Source organism: Pholis gunnellus (genome assembly GCF_910591455.1).
Source record: "Pholis gunnellus genome assembly, chromosome: 15".
NCBI classification, from domain to species: Eukaryota; Metazoa; Chordata; class Actinopteri; order Perciformes; family Pholidae; genus Pholis; species Pholis gunnellus.
The window spans coordinates 3,099,272-3,118,114 of NC_136542.1; the positions used below are offsets into that span (position 1 = coordinate 3,099,272).

At 45.2% G+C, this 18,843-nt stretch overlaps 1 protein-coding gene across 1 annotated transcript in view; it reads left to right on the top strand.

The window, feature by feature from the left end:
• atrn (attractin) overlaps positions 1-18,843 on the top strand; it is a 123,039-nt gene that overhangs the window by 7,217 nt on the left and 96,979 nt on the right. Inside the window, exons 2-10 of the mRNA XM_079175205.1 lie at positions 2,972-3,055; positions 5,257-5,370; positions 5,596-5,724; positions 8,541-8,737; positions 11,137-11,305; positions 12,619-12,709; positions 14,194-14,443; positions 15,094-15,277; positions 15,955-16,109. Coding sequence (XP_079031331.1) covers positions 2,972-3,055; positions 5,257-5,370; positions 5,596-5,724; positions 8,541-8,737; positions 11,137-11,305; positions 12,619-12,709; positions 14,194-14,443; positions 15,094-15,277; positions 15,955-16,109 — 1,373 coding nt within the window. The remainder of the gene's footprint in view (positions 1-2,971; positions 3,056-5,256; positions 5,371-5,595; positions 5,725-8,540; positions 8,738-11,136; positions 11,306-12,618; positions 12,710-14,193; positions 14,444-15,093; positions 15,278-15,954; positions 16,110-18,843) is intronic.

An 18,843-nucleotide genomic window follows, 5' to 3' on the forward strand; every position in this document is an offset into this window, starting at 1 on the left:
TCGGGTTATGAAATAAACAACCACACAAAATGAACCCCCTCACTATCTCCTCCCAAACTCGGCCCTACAACCGTCACCAAAATGTGGCACCATTTTGATTTAATGTGAACCTGAACTTGACCCAACTCTTTTTATGCTTCATGGTAATAAAACATGAAGGGATTAGTTGTTCATTCGTTGCCTGACGGTAGTAAATGGCCGTAACATGTTAATCTGTCAGGGACGACACGTCAACAGGTCTCTCATTGTGTTTTTATTACAACACCCGGCTGCAACATGTCTCTCCAGGAAAAATATGTGTGCACGTTACTCTGGATAATCCACAGACCTCAGGGTCGACCGCTTTCAGCGGAACTACTTTCCTCCCGAGGAAATAGTCCCTCTGAGCCCACAGCTAGGTGCGTAGTTTATCCGGAGTGACGGACAGCGTTTCTAGGAACTCGCTCTGTAGTCGTTCACTTTTTTTTTTAAGGCTTTAAAGCCAATTCCATTTACCTCTGTTGCAGTTTGAGGTCAGCAAAAGTTCCATCTGGGGATTTATACTGTTTACCTGGTTAGATTAGTATGTATGAGAGGTTATTGCATCCACATTTGTAGTCAGTTTGGGTTCCACATATGTGTGGTTTGGGTGAACTGGTCCTTTACTCTTCTTTAAGTGGTCACTACTGATGAAAACATGAACTCTCGGTTCATATACGACTGTTTTTGGATTGTCTTGATGTTACAGAGCGATATTTGTACCCCAGTAGTAGTAGTAGTAGTAGTAGTAGTAGTAGTAGTAGTAGTAGTAGTACTGAGCAGACTGCAGTACTGAACATGCAGCAGCTTGAGGTCTGTGGTGGTGTCTCTGGGTCCAGGTGAGTCCTCTGAGGCTGCTGTTTGTCTGAGAGAGCCCAGAGTCCCTGCAGGGCCCGGCTGTGTTAGCGCTGAGCAATCTGTGATTACAGCCTCGGTGTTCTCGTTAGCTAAGATAAGATAAGATAATCCTTTATTAGTCCTGCAGTGGGGGCATTTACAGCAGCATACTGGATAGTGCAAACAAGAGATACAGTAATAAAACCATAAAGAATCCACAATAACACAAATGTTATATATACAGACAGAATAAGTGTTGTGTTGCACAGTGCTGCTGAGACCTGACATGCTAAAAACCCAGATCTGGGTTGACCGCTTGCAACACAAACAAAGCCTCGCGCGCGGTTCTCAATGTCAGACTGACCTCATGTAACGACTTAAGTTCTCTTTGGTGGTTAAACTCTCCTTCTGGCTGACGCACTGACCTCTGGTCCATAGTGGAGCATTGTTGCGACGTGGAGTCACCGCACGCTCGGCCCGTTAAAAGTTGTCGTTAACGTAACGACACCCTTGGCCTTGAACCTGCCCGGCCCACTCCTCCTCTGCAGCCTCTGATCACATGCGAACGTTTTCAATAACAACATGTTGCGGCACACTTGTTGCCTGGATGCACGTTGTTATGCAACACACACACACACACACACCAGGGATCTCCACAGATTATTCATCAATTTCACGCTGAAGTTGTGAAAGAATAAATGCACATTTGACTTGATGAATTCATCCACGTTAAGACAGAAGCTCTGTATCTGTGAGTCCTGTTTAATTAAAGCGAGTCTTCAGGTGGAGGTCTTTAACGTGGCTCCTGCAGCTGAACAGGGAGGAGGGCGTTCTCTGCAGACCTCGGTCCGGAGCGGTGCCGAGAGACTGTTTTGGAACAAAACTGTGTGTGTGTGTGTGTGTGTGTGTGTGTTAGTGGAGTCATCGCACCCTGAGACCGACATCAGTAATGATACAGTCTCTGCCTGCAGAGTGTCCCCTGTGCAACTCGCTGCGTCATCCAGCCGGGCTCTATACTTTGCCTCGGATGATCATTTTGTGTGTGAGGTTTAATCATTCTCCTGTTGCTGCATGAGCCAAATAACAAAGTGTCCGAGGTTAATGTTTACCTGCTCAGTCGCTGCTCTGCTGACTGACTCTTGTGTAACAACCTTGTGTGTGTGTGTGTGTGTGTGTGTGTGTGTGTGTGTGTGTAATCATTTCTACTGCTTCGCTCCAGAATCGTTGGATAATGTGAGAAATGATCGGTAGTTAATTTTGCCCAATTACTAAACTGACTTTGACTCACATTCTGTTGCTGGAACCCTTTTGACTGAAAATACATGAATGTAGGCCTGTTGGTGTGTTATTGATTAAACTCTCTTTTTGTTTTTTGAAATAAACATTCACTCTATAACATGTCAGAAAGAAGTCCGTCACAACCCGAAGCTATAGAGATTTCAGACGTATAAAACGTTTGGGTAGCTGCTTTATGAATGATTTATTTATTGTCTTTGTCGACCTACTTATCATTTCTGCACTAAATTGATCCGTCAGTTCGACCTTCACTCAGTGAGGCTTTGATTCGGCACAGCGGGGCTTTGAGCTACATGCTAACACCGGCACGCTAACATGCTGATGTGTCCTAATGTATCATGGTCATTTTTTTATTTATTTATTTTTTAAAATTTTATTTAATATGGACATCACAGTAGCATTAGACGTAACATACATTTATGCACAAAGCCCAGATGCACTGTGTTAAGTGTCCACAGGTCACCTTAGTTTAGCGTGTTAGCATGCTAACAGAGTCTCATCAGAAATGAGCATTTCAGTCAGTATTCATTTGTTACTGCACCATAAATCAGTTGTTTCAGTGAGTTATTTTGCATGAAATTCTATTGAGATTAAACAGTTTGATTGTGTAAAAAGATACGATATTGATAAATCCCACGTGGAGCCATTTGGCCTCCCTTTCTTGTGTTGGATCGTGCTTTTTAATGTGACGGCTGCACACTGTTCTCTGTCCAGCTCGTTGCCTGAAAGCTGGTGATGTTTGCTTTGCTGCTGTGTCGCAGCTTCTTTTGGAACCTTTTAATTGATCTTTTTCTCTCCTCTTCTTCTTCTGCTCCTTCAGGTTGACGGGACCCTCCGGTCAGCTGACCGACGGTCCAGGGAACTACAAGTACAAAACCAAGTGCACCTGGCTGATCGAGGGACAGTAAGTAGACGTGCACAATCCAACACCAGGGGAGAAATAACACATCTTTAAAGACTTTCTTAAACCTGTCTTTCCTTTAATCAGTTCAGAAAAACCTCCACCGCTCTAGCAAAAGAACAAATAAATCAGCGATGAATTCAGATGATCTTTGCTGCTCGTGACGTAGCCAGAAACACTGCAGGAAACCGATCCTCTTATTGATTCCTTCCATTAAATCGGCTTCTGCCATTAAGAAAAAAACTACGGAGTGATTCCTAAAACCACGGGGTCGGCCGAGCGATGGACCGTGAAAGCCGAGGCTGCGATGTCAATATTTCCAAGAGGCGCTCGTAACGATTATTTCTACAGTCTGCGCCTTTAGTCCTTCCCCGAGATCCCCATCCAGCACGGGGGAGTCTGCAGTATCCAGAAGGTGACGGATGAAAATAAAAAGCAAAGCAACTGTGAGGAACTCGACACTCGTCCTCTTTGTTTCGCTCAGCAGAAACCGCCTCACAGTGTATCGATTCAGAGCGATGAATCTTGCGTTTTGTTTAATTTCTTTTTACGGCCCCTGCCAGCTCATCCGAAACCATAAACTCTTTGATTACATTTGCATTTTAGGCATTTAGCCAAAAGTCCTCATTCAGGAGGGAGGGGGGGGATTAAACATGAGTGACTTTGTCGGGAGGTCACGCTCATGTTTCCCTTCGACGGGACGCGTAGACATTACAGGGTTTTGAACTTCTGACCTTCCTGTTCCCGTCCCTCTATTCACCCGCCCGCCCCCGTCGTTCAGCGTTTTCATTTCACTCTTAATGCCACTTTGACATGCTGTCCTGAGCCTCCAGCCGGTGTTTAACAAGAGGCCGACGCAGTGACACCGCGCGCATCACAACGACGTCTGCAGCGGCCTGAAGGCGGCGGGGATGACGGAGCTCTGTGCTTTACCGCCGTGCTCGTAGGGACCTCGGCCGTAATTGCCGATTTGGAATAAGGAGCTTCTTTGTCGGCGTCTCCAGCCACTACGTGACTCCTGATTCGCCATTAAAAACCGGTCACGAGCCTTCTCCTCTAATGGAACCTCGGGGCTGGTGTCTGCAGATGGAGAGGGAGCGAAGAGCCGCCGCTTCGCTCCAGTAAATTACATTTTGAAGAGGAAAACATTTGACCGTTCATAACATTTCCTGTACATCTTGCGCCCCCCACCCCCCCCCCATCGTAGATACGCTAAATGAGCCTTTGTGTTCCTCCTTCCTCGTTTGAATGATTTCATTTTTGCAGTTTTATCCAAGAACAGAGGCGGCTTCATCGCACGAACGTCTTAAATCAAAAAACAAGCTTGTTTTGCCTGTTTTTGGACGTGGCCTGTTAGTTTGTTCATGTTGCTCGGTGATAAATGTGCTGAATCTGTAACATGAAGCAGCTTCACTGTCACATTTAACAGCTGGGCTTTCCTCTGCGGGTACAGCTGTTCCATTTACCACCTACAACACAGAAGGAAAGTGAAATAATGTACATTTCCTTCTTGATTTATTCTGTGATTTCATGTAAACGAGGAGGCGGGGTGGGAGGACGAGTGCTTGTAAAGTTTTGTTGTACCAGGTGGTGAATGTTTCTATCATATCAGCTGTTAATAATCCACCTGCTACCTTATTATGAGCCCATTGATTCTGCTCATGTGGTGAAAGTGGGTGTTCCCTCCTCAGCTGGTGAAACAGTAACTAAATATCTTTATAGTGACGTTTCCCTCACACGTTCGACACATTAGCATTATTTTCAAAATGCGGTTTGTCAGGATTCCACACTGGAATTGAATAATAAATGTTTAGATGTTTAATGTTTTGTTACAATGTTTGTGAATTGTCAAACATCTTTATGTCTTTATACATAAAAATATGTATTTAATTCTATATATATTAATGAATCCAGTATGTGAAATTACTGATATTTGAGCTTATTTTGGTGACTCAGATAGACTTCAGATATCACTGCTGGAGCGGTTTGGTTGGAATTAAAGTAACGACCAACCCAAGCAGACGTTCTCATGATCGTGTGTGTGTGTGTGTGTGTGTGTGTGTGTGTGTGTGTGTGTGTGTGTGTGTGTGTGTGTGTGTGTGTGTGTGTGTGTGTGTGTGTGTGTGTGTGTGTGTGTGTGTGTGTGTGTGTGTGTGTGTGTGTGTGTGTGTGTGTGTGTGTGTGTGTGTGTGTGTTTTTTCCAGGCCGAACACAATACTCCGACTACGGTTCAACCACTTTGCCACTGAATGCAGCTGGGACCACCTGTACGTGTTCGACGGAGACTCCATCTACGCCCCGCTCCTCGCTGCCTTCAGGTGCGTTTTGAGGTTTGGTTGGAGGGAGATCTGCCTCGACTTTGGCTAAACTGCTGGTTGAAGTATTCACTTCTGTCTCCACTATGGCAGAGAAAGCTCCAAACCGTTACTAAACCATTAAATGCTCACATGAACAAAGCCTGACCCTCATATACATTTAACTTTTGGAGTAAAATATGTATAAATGGTGATAGAAAATGTGCTAAGTTTCAAATGTAATTGCAGCGGTCTGATTGTTCCCGAGCGTTACGGGAATGAGACGGTCCCGGAGGTGGTGTCTCAGTCCGGCTACGCCCTGCTGCACTTCTTCAGTGATGCCGCCTACAACCTGACTGGCTTCAACATTTCCTACAGGTGAGTTAAAACACAACATGCGTTTTGTTTTCCGCATTTTCTTGTTTTATTAAAAAGTATCCGAGGACCTGCGGAGGTTATGTTCCGTTTTAAATTGCCTGGTGGCTCCATTTAAAAAACATTTCTAGAATGTAGTCAAAGCATCTCTCATACCGGTATAAAGTCAACTCCACCCACAGGTCGGCCCGTGACTAATATCCTCAGGCCTTTCCTTGATGTTGAAATCTCATCTTCCACATATCAAATGGCTCCTAATCCTCTGCGGCTGCCAGACCTCAGGGTTTTGCGTCTCTCAGGGCCCACGCATGCATTCGGGATGGAGTCAGTCTCCGGGTAAAAGGATCCGCTAAATGACACGGACTTCCACCCTGAGCTCTGAGACACACGACAACCTCCTGCACAAATAATTTTTTGTTTTGCCCGGCTGTTGAGATGTATTTAGGCGACGGAGCCCGGACTTGGCGCTCTTCCCTGGGACACGATGACGCATACGCAGCTGTCACTCTCTGCTCTGGAGCGGCTGGTTGACGGCGTTTCAGCGAGAGGATCACGTCGGGGCTGCTTGCAGTTTGGTTTTTGTTGCATCACCACACCGTCGCCTACCAGCCTGGCACACTGTGACATCGTTGTGTTTGGTTCTTTTGAGGGATGCTGACATGATATTTATATATTCTTTAGATCCATTTGAGGTTAAGATCGAACTTCTTTCTCCTCCTGGTTCAGGAGGTATTTTTTTATCTGAGGGAATAGCTGCAGCTTCACTCCACCCATTGTGTGTTGTGCGTTTCCTGCATGTCGTCTTTTCTTGTGAGCTTTCTATTTCCATCCGTCCTGCATCTGACATCAGCTTCTTCAGAGACCAGTTGGGACTTCTCTCCAGCAATAAAAATATAGTCTTGTTCCTAAAATCTGCCGAACATCCATACATCAGAGCACGGCAGCAGATGCAGACGTGTCATTCGTTGTCTCCGAGCTGGTGGCTTCGACCGGCATAAGACGGAAAAGTATCGTGAAAACCAAAGTGACGCTCGTCCCTTCCAAACATCTGCAAAGGACACAATGGACCCCGTGCCTTTTTTAGTTGTTTTTTTTACCCTCGCTCATTGGTACCGTCGCCATAGAGATGGGATTGAAGTTGTGCTGAGAAACACAGAGTCGGATGAAAGCAAAGTGCCCCCGGGGGCCCCGGTCTTTGGTGTCTCGGGGAGGTGGAGGAGCCGAAAAACATCAAAACCACGAAAGCTGCCGAAGAAACATGAAAGAACGACGAGGGGCCCTTTGTGTCGTCTGTCTCGCTCCGAACATCTCACTCCTCTCTGGCTTTGATGGGTGTTTTTGCAGCAGTACTGACATTGGCTTGTTTGAATGAAAACACGAGGGACGCTGTATTTCTATATTAAAGGGAAGGTCTGGCAATATGTTGTGTTTTTCTTATGGTCAACAGATTCCTTAAACAGACCAAAACCAACAGGGAATTCATCGACTAACCAGTGTTGTGTGTGTGTGTGTGTGCATCAAAGTCTGATAGATCGTCTTCTTATGTTCAAAAAAAGCTCCACTGTTGTCCAAAAACTAAAAATGGTGACATGTTCCTTCATTACCATAAACATGGATATTGTGGGTTTTTTTGTGCTGCTTCTGTAAATGCTCACTGAAGCACAAATATGTATAAATTCATGTCGTTAGCCGTTTTTAGGAAATTACAGAGCTGAAAGTACGGTACACCGTTTCTAAAGCTCAAAGTCTCATGTTTTTGTAAAACAAAATTGTCAAAACCTGCTTAACATTTGTTCAATGGGATTTTGGACATAGGTACAGGTATCTGAGCCCTTTTTCTTTCTTTATTTTCAGGGTGAATTTGTTGCATTTTTGTCACTTTTTGCGAAAGTCAAAGCCAAAGTCTCTGTTCCAGTTCGTACTGACACTTGAAATAATGTCGACACTGAAGAAGAAGAAGTGAAATTGATTGTGAGATCATCTTAAACTGTTTTAACAGATGTATTAATGTTTATCTGCAAACAACACGAGACACGTACAACAGAAAGGACCCGCTAAGAGACGTGGAGAGCGTCATTAGAGCTGTTTTACTGCAGACTGGGCGGGTTTACCATCTGCTCCTCTGTGCCCGTGGTGACCCCGACGTCTGCCAGTTACCTCAGCCTCCAGCTCGGTGCCGCTTCAGAGCAGCACCATCTGAGAGGAACGACAAGTGTCGATGCAGCCGCTTGACCGACTGATGGCGGAGAACGATGCCAATAACCGTAGCTTCTGCTGTTGCATGTTTTAAAATTAAAGGGGACACGTGCTCATTTTCAGGGTTCGTACTTGTATTTTGGGGTTTCTACAAGAACATGTTTACACGCTTCAATGTTCAGTAAAACATTCTTTTTTTCTCATACGGTCTGTCTGAATGTACCTGTATTCATCCTCCGTTTTAGCGCCTGTCTCTTTAAGAGCCCCCCCCCCCTGTCCTGAGAAAGCCCAGTCTGCTTTGATTGGCTTGTATATTGAGTCTGTGGGGAGCCAAATCTGAATGTCAGTTTTTCTGATCTAGGCAGCCCACAATAAAACAGACTGGGTTGTCTTCTTTCACACGTTGCGTTGCGTAGTTACTCCAGATAACCACATGTATGTACACCACCACTGAAAGAGTGCATTTTTCATGATGTGTCCCCTTTTTAAACCGAGAGACATCTTGAGGCAGCAGATGCAACTCGGTTGTTGAAACATGTCCCTGTTGTTTTATTCAGTCTGTATTTCAGAAATCCTGGTTTCTCACCCGCTCTCTGTTCCCTCCCTCCCTCCCTCCCTCCCAGGGTGAACACATGTCCCAACAACTGCTCGGGCCGCGGAGAGTGTCGCGTGAGGAACGCCACCGGTTCGGTGTACTGCGAGTGTGAAGACAACTGGAAGGGCGGAGCCTGCGACGTCCCCTACTGCATGGCTGACTGCGGCTACCCCGAGCGAGGCCGCTGCCAGGGCAAGACCTGCGTCTGCAAGACCGGATGGCAAGGTGAATAACCACAATGTCTTCAGGTGGGCTTCAGCAGGCCCACTCCTCACCAACCCTCCTCGGTGGCTTGAAGAAGAAGGGGGGGGGGGGGGGGGGGGGGGTGAAATCACACATTCAACTGCCAAGAGTCTCTTAACAGCCCGGGTTATAAACGCAGGATATTCATGTGTGCCTTCTTCCTGTTTTCAACACTTTTATGGAGCAGGTGCGGTGAAAGATTAGATGCAATAACTTCAGAGTTCGCAAACATCCGCTATTTGTTCAGTGACTCAAATTGAAGGACTGAACTAAAACTAAGCGTCGATTCACTACACTTATCAGGCCAGTGTGTACCTGAGGTAATCTGCTTAAGTGTGCAGTGTTACCACCCACTTAGAATGGCTGAGAGTGCAGTGGGACACACTGCTCATGTAATTTGGGTAAGAAATGTGTAATTGAGAGGTTTTAATGAGGGAGTTTGGATTGTTTGGCTTCTGCTGATGACTCAACGCTACGTTCAGTAGTGAGGGATGGTGTTCAGGTAAAAGAACACATTTATACGTTGATATGAGTCTTTGTTTCAGGACTAGGATTAATGCTTCGATGTGAAACCATCGCTAAGAAAACATGCCGACTCTGTAAAAAACACAGAAAGTTGAGGTCAGTTTAAACGAAGATCTGATTTTTAAAAAGAAGCAAGTAAATCTCCAGCGAGGCAGGTTTAGTAAAGCGTGATGGTGACTTTATAAGCCTCCACTATGAGCTGTGAGGCCGCCGCAACGTCCATCTGCTGTGACCCGATGGACCTCAGATGGACTTTTTGCCGGATCAGCTTCCTGATCTTTTTTTTTTTCGTTGAGTCATGAGTCTTTTTTAGTTTTATGTGGTGATGACCAGACACTACTGTATCCTTTTTTATTTTTTTTTTAAATCGGACCATATGTGCTTTCTAACAGCTCTATTAGTTCTTAAACGGCTCCGCTGAGCCACTCTGCACGCGCAGAGACGACGGCTTAATTTAACTGCCGTTATATCAGCAGCTCGGTGTGTTTCACGATCTAATTACCAAAGCTGAGGGAGCCCGAGAAGCAGACTGGTGTTTTCTTTAGCCTTTATTACCCTGTCATGGTGTGTTAGCCGAGGAATAGCGTACTCTGTGTGCTCTGCGGTGCCAGCTCCCAAATGAACTCATTTTCTGCACCAACCAGTGCAAAAGCAGACAGATGCCTGTTTAGTCAAGCCGGCCTCGCATTTAATCTCTCTTTCACAGATGGGTGGCCCTCAACAAATTACGTCTTCAAGGGAAGCAAAGGCGGCATTTGTGTTATTTATGGAAAACGCCACCAAGTCGCATCGGTGATTTGATTTGCGTCGAGGCAGAGGAAGATTATTAGCCACCGGGGGGGAAGAAAGGAGAACGGGTTCAGGGACCTTGATTGTTGCAACACTTCCTCTCCCGTCACGTGGCCGCTTCTGCATTGTTTGGATGATGATCAATAAGGAAGTCCCTCAGACGGTCACATCCTGTTTCTGCTGTAAGATTGAGTGACGGCGGTAATTGGTCAGTAAATGTTTTGTTCCAGTCTCTCCTCAGGTAGCACCGGACAGACTGTAGATGAACAAGAGCAACACGCTGACCCCAAACAGCATTTAAACCGATTCAAAACATCGACAGGACGAGGACACTTTTATTTCTGACTTGACTGCCAAACAGTCTTTTCCCCCCGTCATTGAGAAGCGATTCCGGTTTATTTTTGCCGTCATTGTTCTCGTCCTGTAACCGGGGAAGGCGGCTCTTCCAGCGCCGTCTCTCTCTCTTTAGTATTCCACCCTCATCGGTCACGCCTCGACAGTTTGTTTTTTGCCGAAAGAATGTTGAAAGAGTGAAATCTCCCCGAACACGATGAGGATTCCCGTATTTTGTTTACACATTGGATAATCTGGCATTTCAAACTGGCATTTGGGAACTACTTTCTAATGCTAAATTACTCCACACCTGCATCATCGGTCTCCGTTATCTAAAGGTTTTAAAATGCTTCATTAAGCTCCCTGCCCTTTCCGTTCACCTCTCACTTCCATAATTCAAGAGAAATCAATAATTGATTGTTCTTTTTTTGTGAATATATGGTAAGTAGATATCTCAGAGTTTTTAAACCCTCTTCCTGGCTGCAGGACATTAAAGTGAGCTGATAAAGTTTAATCCTCATCAAATGCAGGGACTTTTCTTTCTTCTTTTAATGCAGATTCTTCTTGTTGGTATTTAATCTCTCCTAACGCTGTCTTTTTTTTTTTTATGTTTCCCTAAAAGGCCGAGGCTTTTATCGTGTTTACCATATATAAGTGCACAAACAACCCTATAAATTAGCTGAGCTTCCCCCCCCCCGTGGAGCCCTGACTCTGAGGTTTCCTCCCCTCCTCAGGTCCGGACTGCCTCGTCTCAGTGCCGGCCAACTCGTCCTTCTGGAGCCGGGAGGAGTACGCCGAGGCCGGGCTGGCGAGGGCGTCCCACAAGGCCGTGGTGGACCAGGGCATCATGTGGGTCATTGGAGGCTACGTTTTCAACGCCTCCGACTACCACATGGTCAAAGCGTAAGTCTTCTCTCCCCCTGTGGGGCATCCGCACTTGGGATTTATTTAGGCGTTCAGCTGCAGCTCTCATCCAAGAGAGCTGCGAGACATGAGTCCTGCTGTTGCTATGCGACTGTAGGGAATGTGCTGTTGAAACACAGTGTGTCTGTAAAATGTTTTTAACTTTCATGGCCCGTGAAAACCGTAGGCACTGGAGGGCAAAGCAATCGCCGCCGACATATGCAACTAAGGACTGAAATGGCAATAAATCGCCTGCAAACTTCAGATTCCAGCCTTTCAAAGGAATATTATAGCACGCTGCGCCCGCCAGGGTCGATGGCTAACTCATCCCATGATCCATTCAGTGGTTAGCAAGCTACTGTAGTTAGCTAAGGCACTTGCATGCATAATACTGCACAGCTTCCTGATTTATCCACGTTCCACTATAACACAAGTTACGTACTGTGAAAACGCTTTTAGAGAAACATAGTTAGCCTAAAACGGACATTTAGACACGATGCGTCGACACACACATCGACATACTCCCACAGTTGTCTTCTTAAAGGCTCATGTTTTTTCAGTTCTGCAGCTTATGGGATGGATGGACTTTGTAGAGCGTTTTTTCTATTCTTCCGACCTCTTAAAACGCCGTGCAAGGTGCTAAACTAATCCACATTCACACGCCAATGAGCAGTTTGGGGTGAAGTGTCTTGCCCAAGGACACATCGACATGGATTGGAATACGATGATTTGTTTTCTGGACTTAATTGCGCTCTTGTCTCTCTACACCGAGTGCTAAAGTAATACGTGGCTGTCAGGGAGTCCTGCAGCTTCTCTCTGTCTTGTTGAAAATCAAGAAGAAGAAGAACACGGCTCTGCTCAGCCCAAAAGATGTAATTACAACCTTTAAATTACAGGATGCTCCTCACCCGGGAAGATCACCCTCCACCCTTTGGTTCTGGCTCATATTTTATGCGTTGCAGGCAGATCCAAGCCCCTTTTAGTCCTGCTTAACAGGACTATGCTGTCCGTCATATACGATTATATAGGAGCATTCTGCCAACTCTGCACAACGTCTTGTGTTTGTCACCTTGACACAGTTGCATCGTTCTCCTCCTGCGCTGTTATAAGCTTTCTCACGGTCTGTGAAACCAAACTGTACCTCTTCTTCTGTTTTTTACTTCCGCTACGTGTCAGACTATTCGACCATATTAGTTACTGGTCAACCACTCTTTGTCACATTTCAGTGATCAAAGGAATCTTTGGCTGAACAGTGACTGAACAACAGACGGAGCTTCCTGAAGCCATCTCACCTTCCTCTTCTCTTTCTGTAGGTATAACCTCAGCAGCAAGAGCTGGCTGACCCTCGACCCCTCCGTCCACACCGTCACGCCGCGATACGGCCACTCGCTGGCTCTTCATGAGGTACGTGGAGGGAGGGAGTGATGCCGATCCATGAAGACAATATGATTTCATACTGTACATTGTATTATTGCTCGTCTCTGTGTAATATGAAAAGGGCTTCAAAAGAGGAGGAGAAACAGCTCACTGCTAAGTTAAATGGAGGCACCGAGCAGAAAGTGTCCGTCTGTTGTCTGGAACTAATATTCTGTTTAAATCTCTGGCTTCTGATATGCTGCAGTGAAGTGGTGAAGCCGCTTCACTCTCAGACAGAAAGGCTGTTAGGAGCCGCTGATGGAATAATAAATTAGAGCGAGGGGAAGGATTTCAGAGGAAGACGCAGTCTGTCTGCTCTGTGGGTTTTTGAAGAGAACCCAGTTTTGAGCTGCAGAGTGTTTGCAACACACAAATTGCATTACGGTGGAGGAGCGTGTCTTGGAAGTCAATGCGGAGTTGAAAGACACATCTGGAATCAAATCAGTCCTGATACATAACAGATGAGAGCGATGCTGAGCCTCGCTGCCGCAGGTAATGTAGCAATTCAGGCTACACACACACACACACACACACACACACACACACACACACACACACACACACACACAAACCCTGACTGGTTTATACAAAGCTGAAGATGCTACTTTCTCTTCTGTCACTCCTGGAAATAACCAATCCAAGCATTTGTGATCCCGAGCTGTTTTCAGTGACTTCATCAGGACCAGAAAACATTCTGGAGATGATTAGTTTGATTAGAACAGTATAATTTCTATCTATTTTATTCAATCATGCCGTCTCTTTTCTAGACCTGAGAATAAAACGGCAAAACCGAAGCACCACAACTACAACAATATATAATAGTTTGAGGAAGTACATGTAAATCAAACACAAATCCAATCTTCAGCCTAATAGATTATAAACAAAACCCAACAAACCCTTTCTTTATCAAACACAAGCACTGCAATGTTAAGATTTGGTTGACTTCAAAACAAAAACCGGATTATTACCTGATAACTGAACGACCTCTAGGACCCGGTCTGTTCGATACTATCTGCAGTTTTCTCTCACACACGTTATCAAAGTGAATGAGTACATTCTACCCAAATCACGAACATGTCAGCAGGCTCTTAATATCAAGAAGACATCCTTCAGTCTGACCTCCAGGTCCGCCGGAGAGAAGCGTCCTGTAGGTAACGAGGTCCAGGGGATGATAATAATCTGGTGTTTTTATTCAAAACTCAAGGATGTGCGGAAGGTTAGTAGCGCTCCGAGTTTCTTTCGTTCTTGAAGAATCCCTCGTGTAGATATCACGAGGTTCACGGTACCCTCAGTGTAACTGTGCCGGGCTTTGGTTCAATCATAATGAGGTACAAAGGGTATCGCAGCTCTGGACTCATCTTCTATGGACTGATGGTGAGACCAGCATGTGGACAAACCATGTGTTTAGTTTAGTGCATATATATATAAATATGACCTAATCCTGCTCCTCTGTTCGTCTGTGTTTCCTCCAGGGTAAAATCTACATGTACGGTGGAAAGATTGACTCCACGGGAAACGTGTCCAGCCAGCTGTGGGTTTTCCACATCCAGAACCAGACCTGGGTCCTCCTGAGCCCCCGGGCCAACGAGCAGTACGCCGTGGTGGGACACTCGGCCCACATTGTGCCTCCCAGCCAGGACGGGGACGGTCCCGTCATGCTGGTGATGTTCGGACACTGTCCTCTGTACGGTTACATCAGCCAGGTGCAGGAGTACAACATCGGTAGGTTGGAGCTGCAGAGAGACAAACAAAAAACCAAAGAACAACACAGATTTAAGTCTTTTCAGCAATGCGCCACCTTTAGCTGCTCCATTACCCGTAAAGCTTAGTTTATACAAAAAAAAAAACGCAAGAATGCCTCGGAGCTTGCGTGCCATCTGCGGAGGCTCGCGCTACGGTGCCAAACCGTAAAATAACTTCGCCATAATACCTCGGTTTGTAACACTGGCCACAAAGTTAACGAGTTTTGGACTTTAGTGGTGTGTTCCTTTTTAAAATCCACCTACGTGAGCTACAGTCAACCGAACTTAATCAAGAGGTCTCGTGTGTTCTAGAAGCCGATCTGAGACAATGGAATGAACGAACCTGCTGGGGAGGCAGATGGACATTAAAGCTTTACTCACAGATGAAAACGATTGGGTCATTCTCATTAATTGAATAACGATGTATGTGATGCATTTTAGGAACAATAATACACGATTTCTATCGGCTTAACTGAATAAACAGCTGGGACCAAAATCTCCACCACAAAGACCTTTTTTAAACGTAGTTTCCTTCCACTTTCTTAATATTTTATTATATTATGATAACTTGGAACTAGCTTTCTGATGCCCAGTAAAATATATATTTGTCTTTTTTACTTCACCCTCCAGTCAAGAACACTTGGAGCATGGTGATCACAGACGGCGCTCTGGTTCAGGGCGGCTACGGCCACAGCAGTGTCTTTGACCCCAGCACCAGAGGCATCTACATCCACGGGGGCTACAAGGCCTTCAGCGCCAACAAGTACGGCCTCGCTGGAGACCTGTACAAGTTCGACGTGGACAAGAGGAAATGGTGAGGCTTTCTCTACGTGGACAACCCTGGAAAGTGTTTCGTACTGACACCCAAACGTTTAGTACAGCATATCATTTGATAGAGCAGCGTGGTGTATGGACACAGAGATGTATTATTGAGCTTATACTTATATTATACAATTTATTTGAGTCAAATTTGGGAGAATTAAGAATGCAAAATGAAAACATCTCGAGTCGTTGTTATATTTATATGAAATAGTCATTAAATGATTAGATTAGATTGATTTATTTTAACAAATAATAAGAAAACTAAACAAGAAAAAACCAAAATGCATCAAATTCTGAATAAAGTAAATATATAGTTCGTATTTGTTAGTAGGCAGAAGCAAACATTAAATGTTCTTCACCATTCTGTAACTTAAAGAACTTCATTTGTACGCACATGAATAATCCTCTTAATCCAGCGTATTGAGTGAGCATCGGACAGATATCGGTGTCAGTGCATCTCTAACCATTATGAAGTTTAAATAAGAAGATATGCTTGCACACACCTGTTGCATTGAATCTGAAACAAAAGCATCTTGGAAAAAAACCAAATGCTGTTTTAATGGTTCTGTGATGCGAGCCTCTCTTTAGTCCCGCGGATAGTTCGGTAGCAGCTGCATGTGGGGGATAAGCCATGAAGCAGAATTACAAGCATCGCTGTGCGTTTTGCAGGACCATTCTGCGGGACAGCGGCTTCTTCCGTTACCTCCACACAGCGGTGATAGTGAGCGGGGCCATGCTGGTGTTTGGAGGAAACACGCACAACGACACGTCCATGAGCCACGGCGCCAAGTGCTTCTCCTCCGACTTCCTGGCCTACAGCCTGGGTCAGTAACCCACACTCCTCCTGCAGTCTGTTTTCTCTGCCTTTTTTTTGGGAGCTGCTCAGTACAACCGCAGTGTTTTGTTGTTGGACACTGAGCGGCTGGAAGGTCAAGTGTCGCTGCTTGATGTGCACGGGCGGTAAACCCGCGGCCCCTGTTTTTTCCTGCATAATACTCACAATAATAATAGTCTTACATTTTTTCCAGAGGTGGAGTGGTTTCGCGCTCTCCAGACGGAACGCACTCGTATGCGACACGATTTTCCTGGATGGAGGAAGTGAAGCGGAGTGCGTAGCGCCTGTTGGTTCCTGGCTTATTTATGAGCAGGTTGATGCTGCTCTGAAAGTTGAATCACTGGAGTTTTGAATGGAGACGTTTTGCCGTTCATCCTAAAGGGTTATTCTATATGGTTAAAATCTTCTGATTTCATTTCTCGATAACGTCATATACCTCGATATAGCATGTTTTCTGGTAATTTAATCAATAAATAGACGTTATGAAATACCCACATGGTTTTCTACTCTCTTGGGTGAATGAAATACTTGACACATGAAAGGTATTCGTGTAATTTATTAATTTTAGTGCGAAGTATGTCACTTTAGATGACGTAATTGTGTATCACGATATCTCAAAATATTATTAAATCCCGATATATGATTCCATTGAAAGAAGATAATTTATGGTTTTAAATTACCGCCAATCCCGAGGTCGCTCTGGATAACAGCTTGTAGAAAGTGAATGTGCATATTCAAGCAGACAGTATGAGGAAAAAATAATGTGCTTTTTGAATATTAAAGCATGAAAACATGTTCTAGAAGGAAACCCCAAATACAATTATGAACCTAAAATATGAACGTGGTGTGTCTGGCTGGTCTCATCCAGCATTCGTAGCTGTACTAATGAAAAATAACGGCCGTAATTTGTAGATATATATATTTGTAGTTATTTTAACCCAAACAACGATCTTTTCCTAAACCCAACTGAGTAGTTTTGTTGCCTGAACTCAACTGAGTTGTTTCCTGTGAAGATGGAAGTTTATTTTGAAATAAAACGTATGTATGTTACAAGCAGAGATGACACGTGTTGCTGGCTTTTGAAGGAAACTAACTTTTCGTAAGATATCATAGGAACCGTTGTATGATACGTTGCTCCTTTGAGGGAACTCTTAATGCTACAGCATACAATGATATTTTACACGATAGTGTGTTTTCAACTTTGTGGTTTTGAAGAACGGACCTCAGCACCTTTCGGGGATGAACTGGAACGCTGACTGTGAGCCGAACATCAGTAGCCAATCCCTGCAGCCAGGTTTCAAAGTCTGGCGGACTGCCTGAAGCCAGAAGAGTGGAGGCTGCTGTAGCAGGGGAATGCCCCCGGTGAATCAGATGTTTAGCTGTCTGTCTGATTTATAGACAAATTTAAAATCCTTTCACCGTCGCAACAACATCCTCAAAACTTCTAACTCTCAGCTGTGAGCAAGTTACAGCATGAAATGCGTCTCGTGATCTTTTATTCGTGTCTGATATCTGTGGTTTATTCGCATTAGTACCTTAAAGGAAAGTCAGGTCTTAAGGGAAAGATTGATTGGCAGATCAGGTTTTGCAGAGCTCCCCCTCGAGCGGCACTTCACACTCGACTCCTGGAGGATTTCTCGGTGAAGGTACAAAGTGATCAAAGCTTAATAATGGAAGCACTCGTCTGGGGTTCACACTGGTTGCTTCGGGGACATCTCTAATGTTTATTCTTGTGCTCTCCTCTTTGTACTGCTAAGGTGCCCTTAATCAAGACACTTTACCCTCGCTTTGCTTCAGAGAGAGGGAGGGAGAGCGGCTCAGAGCGACTCCCACATGTGTGTCTGTGTGCAGACTGTAGAAAGAAAATACATTTTCTGCCTTTGCCGGTTAAATGTGACGATCAAAAGTTGATTGCTGTCAGTTGTAGCGTACCTTTTTGTCAGAAACCACCGCTGACGTCCTCATTTTGTTCGCTGGCTGCCATTTATTGTTGTTGAATTGAGTCGGCCCTCCTTCCGCAGTGCTGCTGTCGTAAGCTGCTCGTTAATGGGAGGCTTCAGTCTGTCTGGATGAGAGGGAGAATTCCCTGCGGGCTGCGAAATGGCCCCAGGACGTTCTGCTATTTCTGTGTCATTACGACGGTGATTGACAGGCAGCGAAATTACAATCTCAGGAGCACAAGCCCCCCCCCTCCTCTTCTTGTGCAACCGGCAATTGCATGATGGGGCCTGAAACGTCCCCCATCAACCGTCCGTCTTTCAGCTTCGTCGTAGCGGTGTGAAGAACAGGCTGCTGCAGCACATTCGTTTATGTCTTAGCATACTGTCCCCTTTTATACATTCACCACATGTCCTCACTTGATTGGCATAATGAGACTAACTTATCTCACGCCGGTCACCGCAGGAAACAAATTGTTTTTGTGATTTCCCCGGAGAGCTCGCATTTAAATGCGGAAGTTTAGAAATTAAAAACTTTTTTGGGTATTGTTGTTTTTTTCCCCCCTCCGTCTCCGTCTCTCTCTGTCCTCCCTGCTCCTCCTCCTCCGTAGGATTCTGTAATTGGACAAAAAGAGACTAGTAGACTAATTTCCTCACCTCCACCAGCCAGCTGCAGGGTCAGTGTCAGCAGCAGCAGCTCTGTAATTGTCTGGTAATTACAGTGGAGATGGGCTGTGCGTCGAGGACTAATCTCCCCCCCCCCCACACTTTTAACAAGCCAAACTC